The sequence below is a fragment of the Python bivittatus genome, unplaced genomic scaffold (assembly GCF_059951505.1).
Source record: "Python bivittatus isolate LINGU-HERP-01145 unplaced genomic scaffold, Pbiv_v1 ctg000200_np1212, whole genome shotgun sequence".
NCBI lineage: Eukaryota > Metazoa > Chordata > Lepidosauria > Squamata > Pythonidae > Python > Python bivittatus.
In genome coordinates, this window is record NW_028277040.1 from 7,645,726 (window position 1) to 7,666,627 (window position 20,902).

At 36.8% G+C, this 20,902-nt stretch overlaps 1 protein-coding gene across 1 annotated transcript; it reads left to right on the top strand.

The window, feature by feature from the left end:
* Nucleotides 1-2,022: 2,022 nt before the first annotated feature.
* TMEM237 (transmembrane protein 237) lies at nucleotides 2,023-20,847 on the top strand. Its single transcript, XM_007429506.4, has 13 exons — nucleotides 2,023-2,366; nucleotides 4,727-4,758; nucleotides 4,970-4,980; nucleotides 6,441-6,494; nucleotides 8,646-8,759; nucleotides 10,973-11,066; nucleotides 12,796-12,950; nucleotides 14,144-14,267; nucleotides 15,438-15,629; nucleotides 16,201-16,274; nucleotides 17,025-17,118; nucleotides 17,292-17,413; nucleotides 18,112-20,847. The coding sequence occupies exons 1-13, from the start codon at nucleotides 2,349-2,351 to the stop codon at nucleotides 18,177-18,179; spliced, it is 1,152 nt and encodes a 383-aa protein (XP_007429568.1). The 5' UTR covers nucleotides 2,023-2,348; the 3' UTR covers nucleotides 18,180-20,847.
* The last annotated feature ends 55 nt before the right edge of the window (nucleotides 20,848-20,902 follow it).

Below are 20,902 nucleotides of genomic sequence, written 5' to 3' on the forward strand. Positions count from 1 at the left end.
GAGGGAAAGAAGTCTATATTATGAAGGAAGAAGGTTTTGGGGAAGATGTCACTTCTCAAATTCAATTTAATATCAGGGTTTCAAACTTGATTTATTACACCATAAGATATAAGAGTTTAGGATATGTAGCAGTTGTCAGTAAACTAAACAAGAACATAGCTATATTTCTTTAACAAAGCAGGGCAGCAAAAACCAATATTAAACAAAACTAAACATTCTTATTTCTCCAAATACATTTAGTGACCCTTAGTGACAAAACACTAAAGTATTAGCCATATTTGATTTCTTATAAACTGTTTAATGGACTGTTAATATTGCTTTGGTAATTTGTTTCATTCTGTTTTTGGGCTTTTGTTAGTTTTAAGTAAGCCACCAAACCTAAAAGCAATGCATAAATAAAACTGACATAGAAAATATCAGTCAGGAGGTTTAATCATCTTGAAAGCTGTTAAAAGATGGCTGTTCAACAAATCTTTGCGGATTATTAGTATCTACTTCTTTGCCTGCCATCTTAAATTTTATATGTTTTATAATAAGTGTCATGACGTGGTTTCATGGTTTTACTGCTTTTATTTCTGTAGGTTTGTGAACTGCCTAGAAAAGTCAATCCTGCTAATATACTAGTAATGGAAAATAAATAAAAAGCAAACAAGCACTTAAGTCTGCTCAGTTGTACTCCCTCTCTTCCACCCAGTCTGTAAGCTTCTTAGAACTTTTCTTTTCAGTAAAATTTGCTGTACGCTATTTTAATTACAACTGTTTATATTGTCTGGAAGTTGAGTCATGGCAACTGGACTTCTTTTCTTTTTGGTAGAGACGTTTTGCTACTTGTCCAAGCAGCTTCTTCAGTCTGTAGTGAAGAAGTAGTGAAATGTCTCTACCAAAAAGAAAAGGAGTCCAGTTGCCATGACTCAACCTCCAGACAATTCCACCTGGATGACCGAGAATCTTCATAAACAACTGTTTATATTGCTTGCTAGCCACCTTGGAAGGACTGTCATTCTGAAAGCCAGGTTATCAATTATTTTCATAAACATATATGATGTTGTAAAATAGTCCTAACTCAAGTACCCTGTCATTTTATTGCATTACAAATTTCTCAATTCCTGGCCAGCAAAGCCATAAAATGGGGGGGATTGGTAATTTGGTACAGCTGTAGTATTATATTGGGGGAGGCTGATTTAAAACATAATACAGAACATTTCGGATGCCTCTTAAATTGGGATAATTTCTAGATCAATCTCAGAATTTTTAGTGCAATTCTATCCACATCTAAAAGGCAGTTTCGCTACATGCAGTGAGACTTATTCCCAGGTGCACAAAAAATTGCAGTCTCCATATTTAGAGGTGTCCTGAACTCACATGGAAATATATCTGCATTCATCACGGAAGGTGAAATTCTTTAGGTTTTAGTGCTTAACAATGGCCTTTTGCTTTTGAAAACAAACTGGTGCAGAAGCAGCCATTAGGTCAAGGTGAGAAAGGAACATAGGCAATAAGACTTATAAAGAGAATCCATATAAAACTGATAACATTCCATTTTAGTAGGCATGTGTAGAAGAATGCAGATACCGTACATGTAACATTTCTAAATTCTTTGTCCAGCACAAGCTCTGCCAGGAGTGACGCCGGACCAACTGGCCGTAAATAAAACCATTTACTGTGAAATTGATCTTTCCTTGGGGACACCCCTAACCTGCAAATATTTCACCTAGCAAAGTATTTGTAGTTCCCTTGTAAAAGCCTACATGATGCTCTTCAAGTGGTTGACATACTAAATATAAGTCATCAGCAAATCCATGGCTCTGTAAACCCAACACTTTTTTTTAAAAGCTTATTACGTCCCAACTGGTTGGAGTTCGATATGATTATTGTACTACTGCATTTATAGACAAGGCTAGCCGTGTTCACTGTTCCATAAAGAGGCCAGAAGGAGGAGGGCACGCGAGGGGCATACTGACAAGACCTTGTGGTCTGTAACAGCCTCACTTTGTCAGAGGGGGCACTTTGCACAAAGCCAGGTGATCTCCCAAGATGCAAAGTAAGGACGGGGATCATCAGTTCGATATATAAATCCCAGGGAAAGGAGAGCAGCTTCTTCTCCTCGCAAGTAGCTACCCGGCCTACTCCGCAGCCCCTCCACCACCGCACCGCTCTGACGATCATCGGGAAGCTCGCAGGGCGCAGCGGTGCGAGCGAGGAGCCGGGCTCAGCCTTCCCGCCCGGAAATGGCGCCGCCGCCTCCCCTCCTCTTCCCTGGGCGTCTGCAGCAGGAGTGTCTGGGAGATCAAGCGCGATTTCGGTTGCTGTGAGGAGGTTGCCTCGGCGGCTCGGGCTGCGGGAGCAGGATGGAAGGGGTCCGCCCGGTGAGGGACGGAGGGGAACCTCTTCGCCGTCCGAGCCCCCTCCCTAGCGCGGTTAGGCTGTTCTCGGGGCGCTCGCGTGGTGGTTCCCGAGGATGCACCCCTGTTAAAATCGGGCTTGGCGGAAAGTGTCAGTTTAGCATCTCTCAGATTTGTGGATTCTTAAACTGGCAGTTTCATGGCTTTTCCCCCCGTTTAAAATGTTACGGGGGGGTGGTTTGTGCTCACAACGGCCGCAGTTTAGCTCCTTTCCGAAGTAAACGCACGGCAGTATCTGCATCGTGAATTCTTTGGTATTATTTGGAAATGTTACCTTACGCTTCGTTTGCAAAACTGGCCGCTTGTTGTTGTTCTCGACTGGGGGTTATTTTCCGCATTTAGGATTCGCTGTGAAACGTTCACTATTCGGCGAAGAAATCCACGATGGATAATCCGCACGTGGCCGTAAAGGTTCATATGTGATGCTTCAGTAATCCCCCGATAGCCCCTTTTACAGTATTTTTAAAATGCTTCGGGTTTGTTAAGACAGGCAGGAAAAACTTGCCTACACCTTAACGCGTCCTCAGTTCTCTTTCAGTTTGTTTAGTTGCCCTATCTTGAGCTTTTCCTTTGGGTCACTGGCAATCCAATTCTGTGCCTATTTAATCAGAAGGAACAGGGTACACCGGGCATTGCAGCAATTTCCTTCAGTGTACTATCACTGTGGAACAGCCTTTCTCAACCTTGGGAACTTTAAGATGTGTGGACTTCAACTCCCAGAATTCCCCAGCCAGCATGGCTGGCTGGGGAATTCTGGGAGTTGAAGTCCACACGTCTTAAAGTTCCCAAGGTTGAGAAACACTGCTGTGGAAGGAAAAAGCCTCCATCAATTCTCCAGAAGCTGGAGAATTATCTTAGAATTGGGGTGTGATACATTTCCTCAAGTAATTTGGAATCCTGAGTTTTTAGGATTCTTCTAAATCTTACTGGAAGCCAGTGGGAAAGCGGCTTGCTTCAGAAGGCTTCCTTGCACTTGCTGTTCCGAAGAGTGATGATGAGGACACTAAAACTGGTAGTAGAGCTTGTTCTCCTTGTGCTTCCTCCTTTCTGGCTTACCTTGAAGAAAATTGCCTCAAAGGAGTTTTAATGTGTATACAATTTAAGCCTTAATTTCTCTCCCTGTTAGGAATTATTGTTTAGCTAGAGTTGCTAAGAAAGCAGCAGAGGTGTAATGGAGTAGCAGTGATAAGGGCCATACAGTATTGTAAGTCCCGTTAGCTTCAAATGCCGTATGCTATCAGATAATTCAACAGATCATTTATAAATCTATAAATTTGTAAGTTCAGTGTAGTACAGAATTCCATTTCAGTATAAACCGCCCCCCATGAAACTTCATTTCAGAATTAACATTCTTTTTTTACCAAAAGAAATTGAAATAGGAAAGTTAAACTCGATTTTTACATACTTATTCCCTAACTAACTAAGATTAGCATAACAGAGCCTTACTTTTGAGAGACACAAGAGGTTTGAGTAGCGGGTGCCACTGAGAATCTACTTCTGTAGGGCAATCCATAATAAAATAATGGTCTTTAATAAGTGCAACCTCCAGCCCTAAACTAGGTGGGGCAAAAGTTCATGTCCAGCTAATCCTGGGTATTGGATGTTTATTTTTAGTACAGAATTAACAGGAGTCATTGTAGGTATAGGGCCTTGTTGTTTTACTTCACATGTAGTCTCACTAAGGGATATGGGGAAGAAGCAAGTGGTGAGTCCTGTTTTGAATTGTCATACATTTGTTTTTCTAAAAGAAATTAAGATAAAGACTGTGCCTGAGTCTCTAGCTTCATTTTTTCTTGGGTTTCGTTTATACCATGAAAGATCTGATTTCAGAATTGTCTCACTGTTTTCAGGTGTGGAGGATACAGTTCATTTAACAGTAAATGGGATTTTTTACTGCTTTTTAAAATGTGTGCATCTTGTGAGGTACCTGGTTGGACATTGATTCAATTCCATTGCACATTTCAGTGGAGCAAAGAAAATTATTGTGATTAGGCAGGCTTTTCTAGAAGACCACCTTTATTGTGAATAATGCTACTGCTCTAAAATTGATGTTTATGCTTTTTAAGCTTCTTGCTTGATTTTGATTATTGTGAATTATCTTATGTACTTTGCTAGAATAGAAGTTTAGAAGCAGAATTGTAAAAGTAATAGTTTTGATGTTCCTCCAGTAATACCTTCAGAAATCTATGCATCTGTTTCAATAAATGTTTAAGGGCCCACTTTATACAAGAATGTATACATTCTTATATACAACTGCTGAGTATGTGCTAAAATAAGTTTTTGAAAAATATATATTGAGTTATATATTTTTATATACATTGCAGCGTCCACCCCGGATTCTTCCTCCAGTACCAAGGTAAAATTACAATTTACTGCAAAAATAGAATGGACAGATTAAAAAATTTCAAGGAAACTATAATCCTTAACTTTTTTTTGTAGCTATAGCTATTATGTGGGTGAATTTTATTATGTTTTTCAAATTTAGTATTATGTATTATATATTTCAATATTAACATGTTATATTTCTAATTTCATTTCACTTTGATTTGGAAAATATTAATCTGAAGTGGAAACCAAGGTGAGTACTATTCATTTTCCCCAAACCTTTTTCCATTCATTCATTAATTAGTTTGCTGTTTTAACTTGTGAACTGCCCAGAATCACGTGAGGTGGGCTACTATATACATTTAAATAAATAAATAAAATCATATTTTTAACTTAGCCAATGAAAACCAATCATATTTAACAGTGGTATAGGTTTTCAGAAACAATAATGGTTGTCCTTATTATTACAGCTTCATTGGATCTTTTAAATCAGAAAAGACTTTTAGACGTATGGATAAAATTGATTGTAATTTATTATTATTTATTATTGTATTATCTATACTATGCTGACTACTATTCCTGTATTTATATTCTCTTTAGAGCTTTACAGCAATAAATAGTTTTTTAAAACAATGTAATACCCATTTATGATCAATTAATGAAATATTAAAAATAGTATGATACTTGTAAACCCCCTATCTGTGTACTCCATACTCCACTTTTTGTCCCCCTTTTCTCTTTTCTGTTTACTAATTTTCTCTTTAGAATATTTAATTAAATATATGTTTTTAGAAAAAGAATAATGGTTGTCATAGAGGAAAGTGAATTAGATTCTGTAAAAAGTTGTATAGGTTTTTAATTTGTGTCTTCAGGTATTCATAGTGAAGATAAAGAATTTCTTGTTAAAATATTCCCTAATGTTGAAATAATACAGTCCTGTGCATAGCTATTCAAAAATAAACTTCATTATGTTAGTGATATTCCCAGGTAAGTGGAAGCTGCAACCTAAATTATAGTAGTTACAGTAAAATATTTGCATTTTAAGAACACTTTTTTTCTATTGAACAGAGCAAAGAATAACGGATAGAATACTTTTTAGAAGATCAGATCAGCTCTCAAGTTGGCTTACAATAAACTCTGGTCCTCTTATGGACTGGCAATTGGTTAGGGAAAATTCTTCCTGGCAAAGCATTTAACTAGTCATCACCTGCTTCAGTCATGGAATTTTATGCAGAATCCACATAATATTGCCTCCAGTTTGTAACTTGTGTTTTTCTACTGCAGCTTTTTTTTTTTTTTTAATATGAGAAAAAAGGGAGTGATTGCACAGCGTCTCTTGTGGTAGCATTAGGAACAATTTGGAAGCAGCAAGGTAAGAGTACAAAGTAAGAGCAATGTAACTAGTAGCATTCCCCAAGGAACTGCATTGGAATCAATGCTTTTAACTTATTCATAAATAACCTGGAGTTTAGGATAGTGAGGTGGCCAAGATTCTAAAATATTTAGATGGTTGAAATGAAAAGGAACGGCATAGAGTTCCAAAATCATGTCTCCAAACTGGGGAATGAGCATTGAAATGATTGGACTGCTGTAAATACACAGCTAGATAATGCACATGAAATAGTTTGAATACTGTACTTGAAAGTATTATCTGTATGTTAATGTATGTTTACTATTATGGGACCAGCTAGTTCTTGGGTTTTGGTTTTGCAGATGAAATTCCTCTCAGTCGCCCCAAAAAGAAAAAAGCCAAGAAGAGCTCATTAGGTAAGAGGATGATTTAGTTAATAACCATACAGGCAAGTTTAGATGACGAGAGTGTAGAGGATTTAAGGGTGCAATTTATGAATGGCATTATAACTGTTGGCTACTTAGTTTTGGATTATAATTATCACTTGCCAAAAGCCCGAGCTCCAGAGACAGTATGTGAAGGGAAGAATGTATCTTCAAATACCGTTTCATGGTTACACGTTTCCTGAGACAGTTTATAATATAAACACAAGCAGCTAAAGGTAATAAAAAGGTAAATCCTAATGGCTCCTCATATTGTTTGGATCTACTGGTGCATCCCAGGTCAAGGCTGGAGGAGTTTTACCTTTCCAAAAGCTACATTCCACTCAGAAGCAGAGCAGGCAGTGGGTAGGGTCAAAGCCAAAAGCTTGTACCAGAATAACACACATCTCTCCCTCTGTTTCACACACACACACACACACACACACCCATCCATCCATCCATCCATCCATCCATCCTCACTCATTCCCATTCATTAAGGTATATATCTATTCACGCTCCTATCTCTATCGCAATGTATTTCGTTTCTGTTTTCTCCCTTCCTTCCTATCTTCCCTACAGCAAGGGTTTTTTCTGTATAAGCTTTATTCCTAGCTTTCAATTTCAGAAAATTGTACCCTCCCAACAGTTTGCAGCAGCAGCAACCGCCAATGGTATATGAGCGCAACAGAGTCTTTAAACTTCTGTTGCATGGTTATGAAGTACTTAATTTCTAATTTGCTGGCTTTTTGAAGTAGATGTGGAAATTGGAAGGAGCTTAATATCATATTATCATTAAAAAAAAATTTAATTTGAAACTTGCCAGGTTTATTAGTGACAATCCTGATGAATCCAAAAATAGAAAAAGATATTTCAGAAATTATTATATACTGTATTGACATCTTTGCAGAAACAATTGCCTTCTAATTTGTTTTTTCTGGGCACTTTAACTGCCCAAATTCCTAGATAGCACTGGAAGATTACCTTAGCAGTAACTAGGAATTACCACTTTCATTTCCAACAAATGTAATATAAAGCATAATTATATGCACTTATTTTCTAATCACTTCAGCGATTTCTTCAGATGCCTTGGACATCAGTTCCTCTTAATATATAGATCCCATACTCACACACACAATCCATATTTTTACAATAAAATAATCAGGCTGAGGCAGGGGAGGGGGAAGGACAAACATCAGTGAAGTGTTTGGCACAGTTAGGTGTTGGGTGCAACAATGTGGAGATAAAGGGTTGTGAGAGCATGCCAAGGAAGTGTTAGGTGAAGGAATCCTTAGCAGGCAAGCAGACTTAGTGGCAACTGAGAAGCATCAATGAGGGTAAACAGCATTGACTTCTACAGGTGGTCCTCAGGTTACAACCACTCATTCAGCGACCGTTCAAACTTGTGACAGCACTGAACAAGAAGGACTTACAACATCACAGCATCCCCGCGGTCACGTGATTGCAATCATGTGCTTGGCACCTGGATCGCAATTACAATGTTGCAGCGAGCCACAGTCATGTGATCATGATTTCTGATGTTCCCTACCAGCTTCCCATAAGCAGAGTCAGTGGGGAAGCCAGCAGGAGGTTGCAAGTCATGGTCACATGAGGTTCCTCACTTAACCACCTGCATGGTCCTTGCTTAATGACTTAGTGACACAGTCACTTGATGTCACCCTTTACAACTGCATCGCTTAGTGACAGCAGTTCCAGTCCCAATTGCCATCGTAACCCAAAGACTATCTGTAATTGACAACACTAACTTCAAATACAGTCTGTACCTGCTAATAAATACTGTGTGAAATATAAAATGTTCCCATAAACTGTTTAATTCAGCAAGAGTTAACTAGGATCAAAGCTTTTTTGTGCAGATCTTCAAAGTCATGGAAGCTTCTTGTAATACACCAAAGCTACCTTTCAACAGTGCTTTTTAGATGGCATCTGTCTGTCTATGTCAGTGTTGTCCAAACTTGGCCACTTTAAGATGAGTGGACTTCAACTCCCAGAATTCCCCAGCCAGCCATGCTGGCTGGGGAATTCTGGGAGTTGAAGTCCACTCATCTTAAAGTGGCCAGGTTTGGACAACACTGGTCTATGTGGTTACTAACAGTCGACATGGACTTGATGGCACATAATCCATTTTAGATGGCGTTGGTCAAGTTGCTGTGCACCAGCCATCTGAAAGCTATGAGCCTCTGACCTCTGAAGTACAGGATGTTCCACCTCAGAAGAAGCGTAGAAAAAAGAAGGTACCTCCAGGTATGTAGAGAATTTTGGAAAACAATTCCAGCTGTGAATGCAAGCTAATGCAGTGCATTAGTGTTATTTATTAGGCTGCATATACTGCCAATTTTAAATGTTTAAAATGGTTTATAATAAAGGAATGAAATTTCAAACTAAGAATATTAAAATGTGGTCTGTTCAAAGAGATGATTTTGGATTTAGAAGGTTAGAAATCATAGAAGGCTTGAAAAGTAATAACCAGCACTTTGTATCACATCTGGAAATGAAATGGCAGCCAATATAAACCTTCAGCATTGATATTATATGATCTGAGTTTTTCCTGGTTGAGTTCTGTATTAACTGAAGTTTCCTGAGCTTGCCCATAGTTAAGGCTAAAGGTTATCAGTATCTGCAGTACTCTTCTTAGGTCATTTTTCTTTAAGTAAAATTAAAGTTGAAAGTATCAACGAAAGCTGATAAAATACGTTCTAGCTCCAGAAGCACTCCCAGACAAGAGACCCTCTCCTGGAAGTGTGACCCATTCATAGTGAGCAACTCCAGTTACCCAGTTTCAATTTATTATCCCATATGCAACCCTTTATGAACTGCAGGCAATGACTCAGGTGTGTCACACCCTTACCTGGATATGTTGCAAAGAATATTCAGCATACTGATAGCAACCAGCTCTAAAATGCCTAACGATCTCTTTGAGTTGTTTTGTGTAGACACTGAAAACACTGGAGACAGTATGGAACCCAAGGGACCCCATAAATTCCAGCTTCATGGAGCAACTGTGTCCAAGCAACACTATTTTAAGTCTATGCCAGAGAGATAGCAATGGAACCATATAAAAATGTTTCTGCAAACAGTGCCTTTAAAGCAATTTAGAAGGAGACCATGGCTGATGGTACTGAAATGTGAGAAGTCAAGAAAAACCAAAGAAGTCACACTCCTTCTGTTCCTCAACCGAAGGCCATCCATTCTGCCTACCAAGGCAGCCTTAACCCTATAGCTTGCTTTGAAACCAGAGTCAAAATAATTTGTTTCATCTAGGACTGCTTGCAGCAGTTGAGAAGCCATTGTCCTGTAGATCACCTTACAGAATCATAGGAGATACAAACCAGCCTGTAACTGATCATCTCCATTTCACTAAAGTGCAGTGACTAGAGGAACAGATTTGATGTGACATTCAGTTCTCTGCTCAGCCATAATATAGTTTGGGACAAGTCAGTGTCTCATCCTCACTTGGCTTAAAGCTGAACTTCTGTTCTGACTGTTAGAAGAAGAGCAGGTGCCCGTGCTTACGTAACCAGTGTTGTTACTGTGTATATGAAACAGATTATTTTCTGATTGCAAATACATTAGTTTCTGTAGAATGTTAAAACTAAGAGGAAAGGCAACCAGCAAAATAGTCACAACTATATTGCTCCCTTACTGTTTTTTGCATGACTTGATTATCGAAGTATTCACAATATTTCACAGTTTCTCATGGTGCCTTACAGTATCTCACAGTAAAAAAAAACAAAAAATTGTGATAGTGCATTTTTAGTTGCTTGGTCATTCTTGACAATATTTACAGTCTTATGATAAACTGTCTAATGAAAATAAAGATACAGGTTCATAGCAGAAATGTTTTATGATTTGTATTATGAAATGCACATCAGCTGCAATGTTTTGGAATTAATTTTTAAATTAATTTTAAAATAAGAAAGAATATCATTGTGTTTTTCCAGTTGAAATATGACCAGGAAGATACGCGCTCCAATCCCAATTCACTCATAAAACATATCGTTTTGTACACATCTTTGTGTAAATCATTATCTCTCAGCACAATCTACCTTACAGAGTTATTTATTAGATTTATATCTCACCTTTCATTCTGGAGCTCTAGGTAATAAATGTGGAGTTCCTGCCTGATTTACTCACAAGAAAAACTTTGTGAGGAGGAGATGCATGTAGAGCACCTTAACTGAAAGGTAGGAAATAAATATACTGAATATTTTTTCTATGTGATTTCTGGAATTCCAGTCACATATTATTTAGTATATTTATTTCTTGCCTTTCATCTAACAACTCTACATGTATCTCTTCCTCACAGAGTTAGTCTTATGAAGAAAAAAGGCAGGAGCTCCATGTACGCCACCTTATTGTCAAAGGAAGTGCTCTCTTACCCATCTCATCTAGAACTATGGTTACACATCATTTGTTATGCAGCACAAATTCCCTGGTTTTCAATTTAAAATTTTCAGAATCTGAAACATCATTTACTGAACAGAATGGAAATGATATGGATCCTTCACCAGCAGAAGAAACAGTAACTCGTAAACAGTGGAAAAGAGTAAAGTGAGACTTTCCATTTTGACTTCTGTATTTGTTCTGAACTTCAAATTTATGTTATTTGACAGTGAGCTGATGATAATCTTTTATCTCAGTTATCTATATTTGTGTGTGTAATTTCAAAATGTTCAAGTTCTTCACGTGTTTTATCCCAATTTTTCTTACACAGTCCTTTAACATTAGACTGATACACTCACATTGCAAACGAGAACTGAGGCTTAAGAAAGTATTTTACTTAAGCTTATGAAATGAATGTATAGCTGAGACTAGATTTGAATTTTTCTTTATTCACAACTTAGTTTCTTAATTGCTATGCTATCCTTCCCCATGTATGCCTGCCCAAAGGATTTAGTAAATGCTTAACTCTTTTCAGGGTAGAAATAAATAGTTCCAAGCCAAGAAACTCATTTAAGATAATTTTGTGCACATATATCTCATTGTACTGCAGGTAAAGACACTCCTTTTTAGTGTCATGCTTACCTGTCTGTCTTAAAATAATGTTGTTGCACAGAACATATTTCAAGAAAAAAATTATCCTATTGAGAAACTATGTCCTCATTCAGAGATGAGGGACTTGTCCATATATGATTTGGTTTCTACTAGCCTCCTAGATTAAATGCCTTGCAATTCTGTGTATGCTAATGTCCCCCAATAGATAGTCGTCATTACTCTGCACATTCACAAACCATTCTGTGATGCCTGTAAAGTAGTAGGGTATATACTTTGTTGAAACATGTTTCTACCATTTTAACTCTTGGAACAAAATTTGAACAGTTTATGATGAAGACTCATGTCAATTTGTCATTTATAGCCAACAACGCACATTTCAATGGAATGTATATCCAAGTATGTTCAAGATTGCAGGAAGCCTGTTGGATTTGTTTATTCACATCACTTTAAAGAAAGAACTTCCATCTCAACAGTACTCCAGAAAATTTGGAAATAATAATAATTGATATTGTTATTTATTAAATTTGTATGCAGCTTGACTCTCAATGACCCTGGGCAGCTCACATCAAAGAAATTACTATAAAATATATAAAATATATAAAAGATGGCAATCATGAGGAAGCAAGGGGTCTCACTCTCCCTTGCCTTCACGGCTCTTTTAAACAGCAGAGTGGGGACCATCCGAATCTCGGGGAGGACTTCCTTCCAGAGGGCAGGCGCTGCTCCAGAAAAGGCATGCTTCTAGGGTCCCAATAGATGATGATGTTTAATCAAAGGAACCCGGAGCACACCAACCCTGCAAGTTGAAATTGGCCAGGCAGATGCTAAGACAGGCAGTCCCTCAAGTAACCAAGCCCTAGGCCACTATGCCATATCTCTCTTCAGCCAGAAACAAACTTTCTTCTCTCCCTCCCTTCCCTCCCCTCCCCTCCCTTCCACAATGACAGGGTGAAATACAACATTTGTCGTACTTAATGTTGCATAACATGTCTACATTGATTCCCATAAGTTTCTGATGAGGGAGCATGATCAGCTTCTAGTTCACTGCAGCGGAGTACTGCTTATCCTATAAGAAACACAATAGCTCTGGATTGGAAGGGGAAAAGATGTACTTGATCAGCAGGTGCTGAAAGATGTGATGTACATATCTCCACATACTCCACCTTTTTCTCTTTGAATGCAGATTGCTACACAATCCTAGCGAATGTATGATGCAGGTATACCCTTAGTCACTAGTTTTGAAGAAGAGAATGACTGTCCGTTCTCTTTGCTGCTATAATGTTAGGAAAACCCGGCCTGCAGAGGGTTCCAGTGAATTGGTTGTGGAGGATGAAGATATAATTGAGGATGAGCAGCTAAAAGGCACAGAACAGCATCCTGTGTTTTCTGCTCCAACTGGGATTAGCCAACCTATTAGCAAAGTGTTTGTTGAAAAAAATCGTAAGTAATTTGTTTTATAACAACAAATGTCAGTTTATTTCAAGAAATAGAAGATGATGATGACAAGGACATGTGCTTAACTGATCTTGCACCTTGTAGGAATTACTTTCTGCATCTAGCCTATGCCTATTTATTATTTAATCAATTTCAAGGCCACTTAGTGACTCTGGGCGGCTTACAATAAAAGAAACAATACATATGAAGGAGAGCATGGCCAACCAGAAGAATAAAACTAAGCAAAACCAAGGCCTGAGAGAATAATCAGATGTTTAGTAATTTCCAGAACATTATATTGAGGGACGGAGGGGAGGAGGGCTGCATGAATCTCTTTAAATAGCCCTTAAGTTGTATTATATTTCAAAAGTTGCAAGCCAGGTCACATCCTTAGTTAAGTACGACCATTTTGAAACTCACATAAAGCTTACATGAACTATCTGCACCATCAGACAACCCTCAGCATCCCCTTTAATTCAGAGATGTACAGGGACCCACTGTAAAAGTGATTCTTGAAAGAAAGTTTGAAAATCTGATTTAGAGGATTTGCCATTGTGCATCCATTTTTCATTTTCTTTTGTAGAAATTTGTAGAATTCTTGGGGCATATCCTTCTGTGACTAATGCATTATAATGTTTCTGCATAGTCTCATCATGAAGTTGTAAAAAGATTTGAAGAATACAGTCATTTAGAGCAGCTAATTAAAAGCTTTGTAACATTTCTTGATAGTCTTTTGTATCTTAACCAAAGAGCAATTAGCAATCCTAACTTTCTCAGGTGGGGGAAAGGTGTCTAAACTTCTATTTGTCTCAAAAGTTGATTTAGTCATCTTAATATTTCACTTAGATGATACTTCGTTTTTTTTCTTTTTTAATGCTGGCTGAGGTTAATTGAACAAAAGTGTTAAGAGTTTGGCTATTAGGCTGAAAAAAGGCTTCTGATGATTGCAGCAAATTAAGTACCACCAAATAGTCATCTTGTAAATATTCATGTTTCACTGAAGTCAGTGGGGTTTGCTTTCAGATGACATCCCTGATATACAGTAAGAGCAGCAATGGGTTTGTATAGAAAAGTGTGTAAATATATGTAGTCTCAGTTTAGTCTCTCACCAAAAAACTCTCCTGATGCTGTTATGAACAAGTAATAAGAAGCAATAACAGTACTTTTATAAGTGCTTGTGTTTTATTTTCTTTCCTAAGGGCGCTTTCAGGCAGCAGACCGCAAGGATTTGATTAAAACTACTGAAAATGTTGAAATGTTTATGGATATAAAGGCTTCCTGGACCACTAAGGATGTGGCACTTTCAGTTCACCGTGGTTTTAGGTATGAAATTATTCTCACTATAGACATAATTGAAAATGAACAAGTGATTAAAATGAATAAAATGTCCAGTGATGCCTACTCCTGACTTTGGAATTAGACTCTCTTCCTCTCCACTGTCTCTTTGTCCCTGTCTTGCAAGGCAGGTCATCAAGCCAGCACACTTGAAATGTTGTCATGGTTCATAAGATGCAATTGTTTAACAAAATCCCTAAGATTTCACTTCATAACTCAGGTGACCATCTGCTTAGCAATCAATTGACCTTGTTTTAGAGCTGGGTGGAGAAAATATGTTCCCCTGTAGGTTCTTGGTATCATTATAGCCCAAGCTAAGATGCTGCAGACAGTCTTTAGTTCAACTTTATAGTGTTGGCTTGGTAATATGAGTTCTGTTCTAAGGTTTAAAGTGCAGAGATGCAAGTGAAGTTTGGAACCCAGCCCTTCGTGGCCAAGCCTCTTATGCCTATATAGTCACTGTGTTTCAAACTACTATTGCGAATGTGTGTGCTGAGTCCTGGCTAGTATAGATGCAGCCTTTAGTGAGCTGGAACAGCTTTGTATCTAATAAATTCAAGACTGTTTACAAGAAGTTCTATTTCAGGATATATTAACAGGTCAGAGTCCCACCATTAAAAGGACGCTTCCACTGCATCTTAATTCCTCTCATTTGTCCATCTTAGAGTGTTAGTCTGAAAGATCTACCGTATGATGCATGCATACCACTGTAATATTCTGCACAATGAGTTCACTCATACCAAATAGTCTTCCAAAAGAATTAATATGCTGGTAATTCCTTCAGAGAATGACGGTAGTGTGAAATGACAATTGGCCTCCACTTGTACTTATTTCTTTATCATTGTTATTTACTACCTGCAAAACATATTTGAATAGAGCTTATTAACTGAAAGCATTTGGTTTTGAACCATTCCCCTCTGTGACTACTGTATAGAAATACTTGAAACTTGAATACAAAAGTCCCTATTGGATAGTTGAATACTACTGACAAGGCAAATTCAGAGGCTAGAATTTAGTGAATTCTGAGTTTCTGATTCACTAGAATCTGAATTTGAGATGGTGGTCATAAAGGTTCTTGTAAATCTGACATTCTGAACATTTAACTCTGTAAGATTTATACAAGCTTAAATTTTTACTACTATGTTTTCTTTTATTTAGGGTGATTGGACTTTTTACTCATGGCTTTCTTGCTGGCTATGCTGTGTGGAACATCATAGTGATTTATATTCTGGCAGGAAATCAGTTTTCAACTCTTTCAAACTTGCTACAGCAGTACAAGACTTTGGCTTATCCTGCTCAATGTCTCCTTTACTTTCTACTTACAATTAGTACCGTTTCAGCTTTTGACAGGTACAAGCATTTGTGCATTCCTCTGTCTTGGTGACAATGCCTATGATTCCTTCTGGTCACAAGGACAGAAACAGCAGATAACAGTGTTGGAAGGGACTATGGGAATATATTTAAAGAGTTATCCTATTAATTGAAAATAAATGATTAAAAGCTTAAACTCTTGATCTTTATAATTGCAACAGTGCAGTATAAGTTGGCCCATCAGATGTTTTTCTGATGATGTTTAAGATGTTAAGTATGAAAACTATTCCCAAACCAGAAAGATTTGCATTGCATTCTGTTATTTCCTTATGCTTCCTATTTTTGAAATACCTTATTACATAATAAAAGAATAATCAACATTTCTGAACTGGAGTGACATCTAGCTTAACCCATGATACCAACACAGATTAATTAGTCTGATGAAATAATCATCCACTTCTTTACTGGCATAACAGCCCTCTAGATCAAAGTTTTAGATGACATTTCCTTAATATCAGTGGATAATTTCTTATGAGATATATCAGAACAGAACAAATCAGACCATTCAGTGACTACTTTTAATTAAGTCCATTTCATACCCCTTGTTCAGAATCGATTTGGCTAAAGCAACAGTGGCAGTACGCAGTTTTCTTACATTGGACCCAGCAGCAATTGCCTCTTTCAGTGAGTAAGCAGCATTAGCTGACCATTAAGCATTAGCAAATTACTCAAGTTTGTGTCTTAATTATATTTTCATTCCTGACCTTAAGAAGGACCTTTGTTCTTTGTTTTTACATAACTGTTCTTATTGTGTGTTCTAAAAGGCAACCATTTCCACAAAGACTACCACAACACTTTGTTAAATAAAAGTAATGCTAGGAAGTTCTAAGCTGGTTATACAGATATTTATCAAAGAATAATTTGATAACTGTAGTAAGCTTATTCTGCAAATTTGTATCTCACCGTTCTCTTCTGTATCTCTGATCTGAATAGGTTAAACAACAGCAAGCATATTTTCTGACATAGGACAGAAAAGAGCAAATTTGAATACTATCAAAATGTTTTGCTTTTTTGGAATGGCTGAAAAGGAAAATCTAGGCAGTGAACAAAGAATTTGTGAGGTGGTGACAGTAGTGTAATCAGTTTCACAGTTTTGAAAAACTTGGTTATTTCAGCAAAACTTTCTTTTGGAGACTTACTTTTCCACCCCCCTGAATATTTAAAGAAAGTTGGCCAACGTCTTTGCTATGCTGGAAATGTAATAAATTTGAAGGAAATTGATGCAAATTAATAACACATAATTAGCTATTACTACTCTGGTGAATCAGGTTCATGGAAGAAACGTAAGGATCAGAGTTGTTAATGTGTTGTTAACTGTATTCCAAACATCTGGAATATCTCAATAATAAACATTATTGGCTTCATTTCTTTCAGTGTATTTTGCTGCTCTTGTCTTGTCTCTGAGCCAACAAATGACAAGTGACAGAATCAACTTGTACACCCCACCTTTAGAAAATGGTAGCCTTTGGTAAGAATTATGGGCTTTTTTTCTTTCTAAAAGACAGTTGCTTTTGTAAAGATTGTATTGAACAATAAGGGTATCTTTACTACATTATATATGATGACACAGATATAACTGAAGCTTTCGTATCTAATAAATACATATGATTCTCCTCTCTCCCACTCCCCATCCCCACCCAGGATTTCAGATGAAGAAAAAGAGATTCTTCAGCCTTGGATTGTGATTAATCTCGTGATAGCTCTTCTTGTTGGGATCTCCTGGTTCTTCTTGTCATATCGGCCCCAGTTGGATCACAGTGAAGGTATAGACCAGAGAAGATAGATTGTGATCCATTAGAATATGGGCATCTCCTTGATAGATTATCTCAGTGGTAAATTGCTCATTCTTTCCTAAACAAGTTTAGATCAAGGGAGCTGCTAGGGGAAAGGGAGGAGAAGATTTGGCAGTAATTTCAATAGTTGGTCACAAGGAAAGAAACAGCAGATAACAGAAGTGTTAGAAGGGAATATGGGAATATATTTGAAGAGACAATAGTATTCCAGAATGACTAGAGAAATTAAATTAAGATGAAGATTGTCCAGAAATAAGAAGAATTCAATTCTATCTCAGTTTGACTACTCCTATAAATGTATTTAACAAATGTTATTCCATTTATACTGGCAAATATATTGAGAGTAATGTGCTAATAATTTTAAGAACCTTAGAATGCCAAGTGACATCTTTGTCAGCTTGCAGAAGAGAGTTTTATATCTGCAGTAATCTGAAAGAGTCGGCATATCCAAATTGGGAGTCCTTCTGGAAAGGGTTTCTTTCCTGCTTCCCCCAGGGAAGCAACTTATTCCCCAGCTGTAGCATTTTCAGAAGTCTGTGTTTCCTGATGGAAAGAGATAGGGGGGAATTACCTTTATGGGCCTCCCTTTTGGCAGTGCAATATGAGGTATTGCAAATATATTTTTCATTATATTTTGATATTCTGTGATATTTTGCCTTTTCTTGCAGAGCTGATGTTTAATGGTGAAGTGGAAGAATATCCCCTTCCAGATAAAGAAGCTAAATTGTCTTCTTAGTACAGACAATTTCTTCAATTTCTTAAGATGTCTTAGTGATTTAAACTTGCATGTAATATTTTTTACACTTTTTTAACATTTAATTTGAATGAATTTTGTAATTATGCTATTTATATGGTAATACAATACAAAATTATTTTTCTTAATCATCAAGTTATTTTCTATGGATTTTATGCAGCTATCAGTGAAGGAAGATGAATAGAAAAGGAAAAAAATCCATTGTAGCATATTTATTCATCCCTGATTGTCTGAATTTTGATATTCAAAGGAAAGTGAATTCTGTGGATATTTGTATTTTTCAGAGGTGTTAGTGCTAATTTGTCTTTGAAGAATTAAATCAGTTTTTTTAAAAAAACAATTTAAACTGTTAAGAGTTTTTGTAGGAGAAGTAACTCCTAATAAAAACTTTGTAAAATTTAGCTCTATAAATTTATCCATTTTTGCTGCTTCATTGTGTCATATTAAGGTTCATGTATTTATAAATTCATACAGTACATAAACTCATACAATATATATAATACATATAATACAGTGCACTTACATCCACTGTTACAAGAGTGGATTTGTGCAGCAGGAATTTATCTTTCTTTTATCCCTCTTGTAACTTTCTCTTCCTTATCTGTGCAGAAATATCCTTGAATCCTTTGTGGTAGTGATGTGCAGGGAGACTACATCGAGAGATATTTTGATTCATGAGCTACGTGTGTTCTTTTCGTAGAAGGACAGTTTGGTGTACAGTGTAATATGTACTGGAAAGCTAGCATTCTAGATTTAAATGCTTGTTAGGTGGGTTTCTTGGGATACAGCGTATCTATATAAAACTTTTATTAAGAGTGAAAACTAGATTACAGTAGGAGCATAAAAACAAGGATTATGGACATTTTATAAAATTCTTATGCTTTCAGTATTGTGCCATTCAGACTGTCAAATGATTTTTAAAATTCAAACTCATTGAAAAATAAGGGTTACTATGAATTTTAAAAAGCATAATTTAGGATTTTCAGGATTTTTAAGAAGCAGTTTTCCATAATTTCCCCATATTTGGAAGAATATGTTTGAACTGCATATATTAATATTAGGATTTTTGTCAAGCTAGATTGCACTCCCTCAATTATGGAAAGACAATATTAACTTTAAATATTGAAACCAACTTTTCAGAGAACACGCTGAAAAACAGTTCACGTTACATCCTAAAACAGGAATAGACAACCTATTGGAAAAAACGGGGCAGTCCTGTAATGCAAAACATCCTGGATTGTGCCATGCACACAGGTGAGGCTAGAATGTTATGTTTGTGCTTGGGCTTTGGGTTTTTTAAGCCATGCTAAGCAACTTTTAGGATTTACATTACAGTTTCTATTCAATTTCCACCTTGGAATAGTAGGAAACAGCTACTGATTTTTGGTAGATGTAATTAGATAGGTTCAAGTGCCATAAAAAGGAAATTCAAGAAGCCAGAGGTTGAAGATTTAAGAAATAAATCTTGCTTATTCCCCTAACTCAAGGCATTTCATTCATTCATTATGCATGATCTCCACATGGAAGCTTCTGAAAAATGCTTCTAAATATGTTCTAAATTATAAACATTTGTGCAGATATCCCAGAAAAATAGAATGACTTCTCCTAAGAGTCAGGTGCTGCTAGGATTAGTTGTGAAGTGAACCTATCAGATTTGAGTAATTCTGATTTACACTCTGAAAGCACTCTGTAAATTATACAGGCCACTATGTCAATGTTCAAAATGCTCATTTTTTAAAATCTTTAATGTTTTTATCTATTAGGGTTAAAAGCTAAGCTGGGTTCATACCTTTCCCTAACGTTTGTAGATTGTTTATAGATTGTGAACCCAGCACTGTGGTTTACAATGTGTTGCTGCTGTACTTAAGGAAGAATGCAAAATTTGGGTTTTTTTTCCTTTGAAGATGCAGTCTTGTTCATTTGGAAGCTGTATGTAAATATCTTGCCTTAATAAATGTTATCATACAGGGTCACTTTTATAAAATGTTTTGAAAAGGCAATGTACTAGTATTTAGCATACAATGTGGTGTTTAAACCTCATGAATTAATCTGAAGTAAATGATATGAAACAGTCGAGCAGGACCAGTCTGCTCTACTTAACTTAAGAATGTTTTTTTGAGCAGTCGAGCCTTTCTTTATAAGCCAGCAAGATACCTAAATTACATAACTCTCTCCAGATTACTCTAGCATGCTGTAAGCTCTTCCTACAGTAGTTTTGGAGGGCCCATAGAAAAAAGTCCCATATGAGCTGAGACTGCCCCTGTAGACAAGGGGCTATTGAAACTATAGCACATGTTCTGCTATACTGTATTTTCTATCAGGACTCACAGACCCATTTAATAACTCCTCATCTGGTAAAATATCCAGGAAATTCTGATGTTTTCTATGTGCAGCTGTTGCTATCTGATCAGAATGATTTAGTCTCCTTGAACGTAGCTAAATTTTGTTATACTGTTTGTAAAATTAGGCAGACTTTGACTGCCCATTGATGATTCCACCAATCTGTAAATATATTTTTATGTTTTGTTTCATTTCATTTTAATGTATTCTTAATGCATTTAATGCATCTTTAATGTACTTTTATTTGTAAGCTCTGGTCTGTGACTGTAATAAAGAAATTTGATTTGATATGAAACCCTGTCAGAAGACCAGCTTGCATTTGAACCTTTTTTTATTATGGAAGGAGGCATATGAATAACTGAATG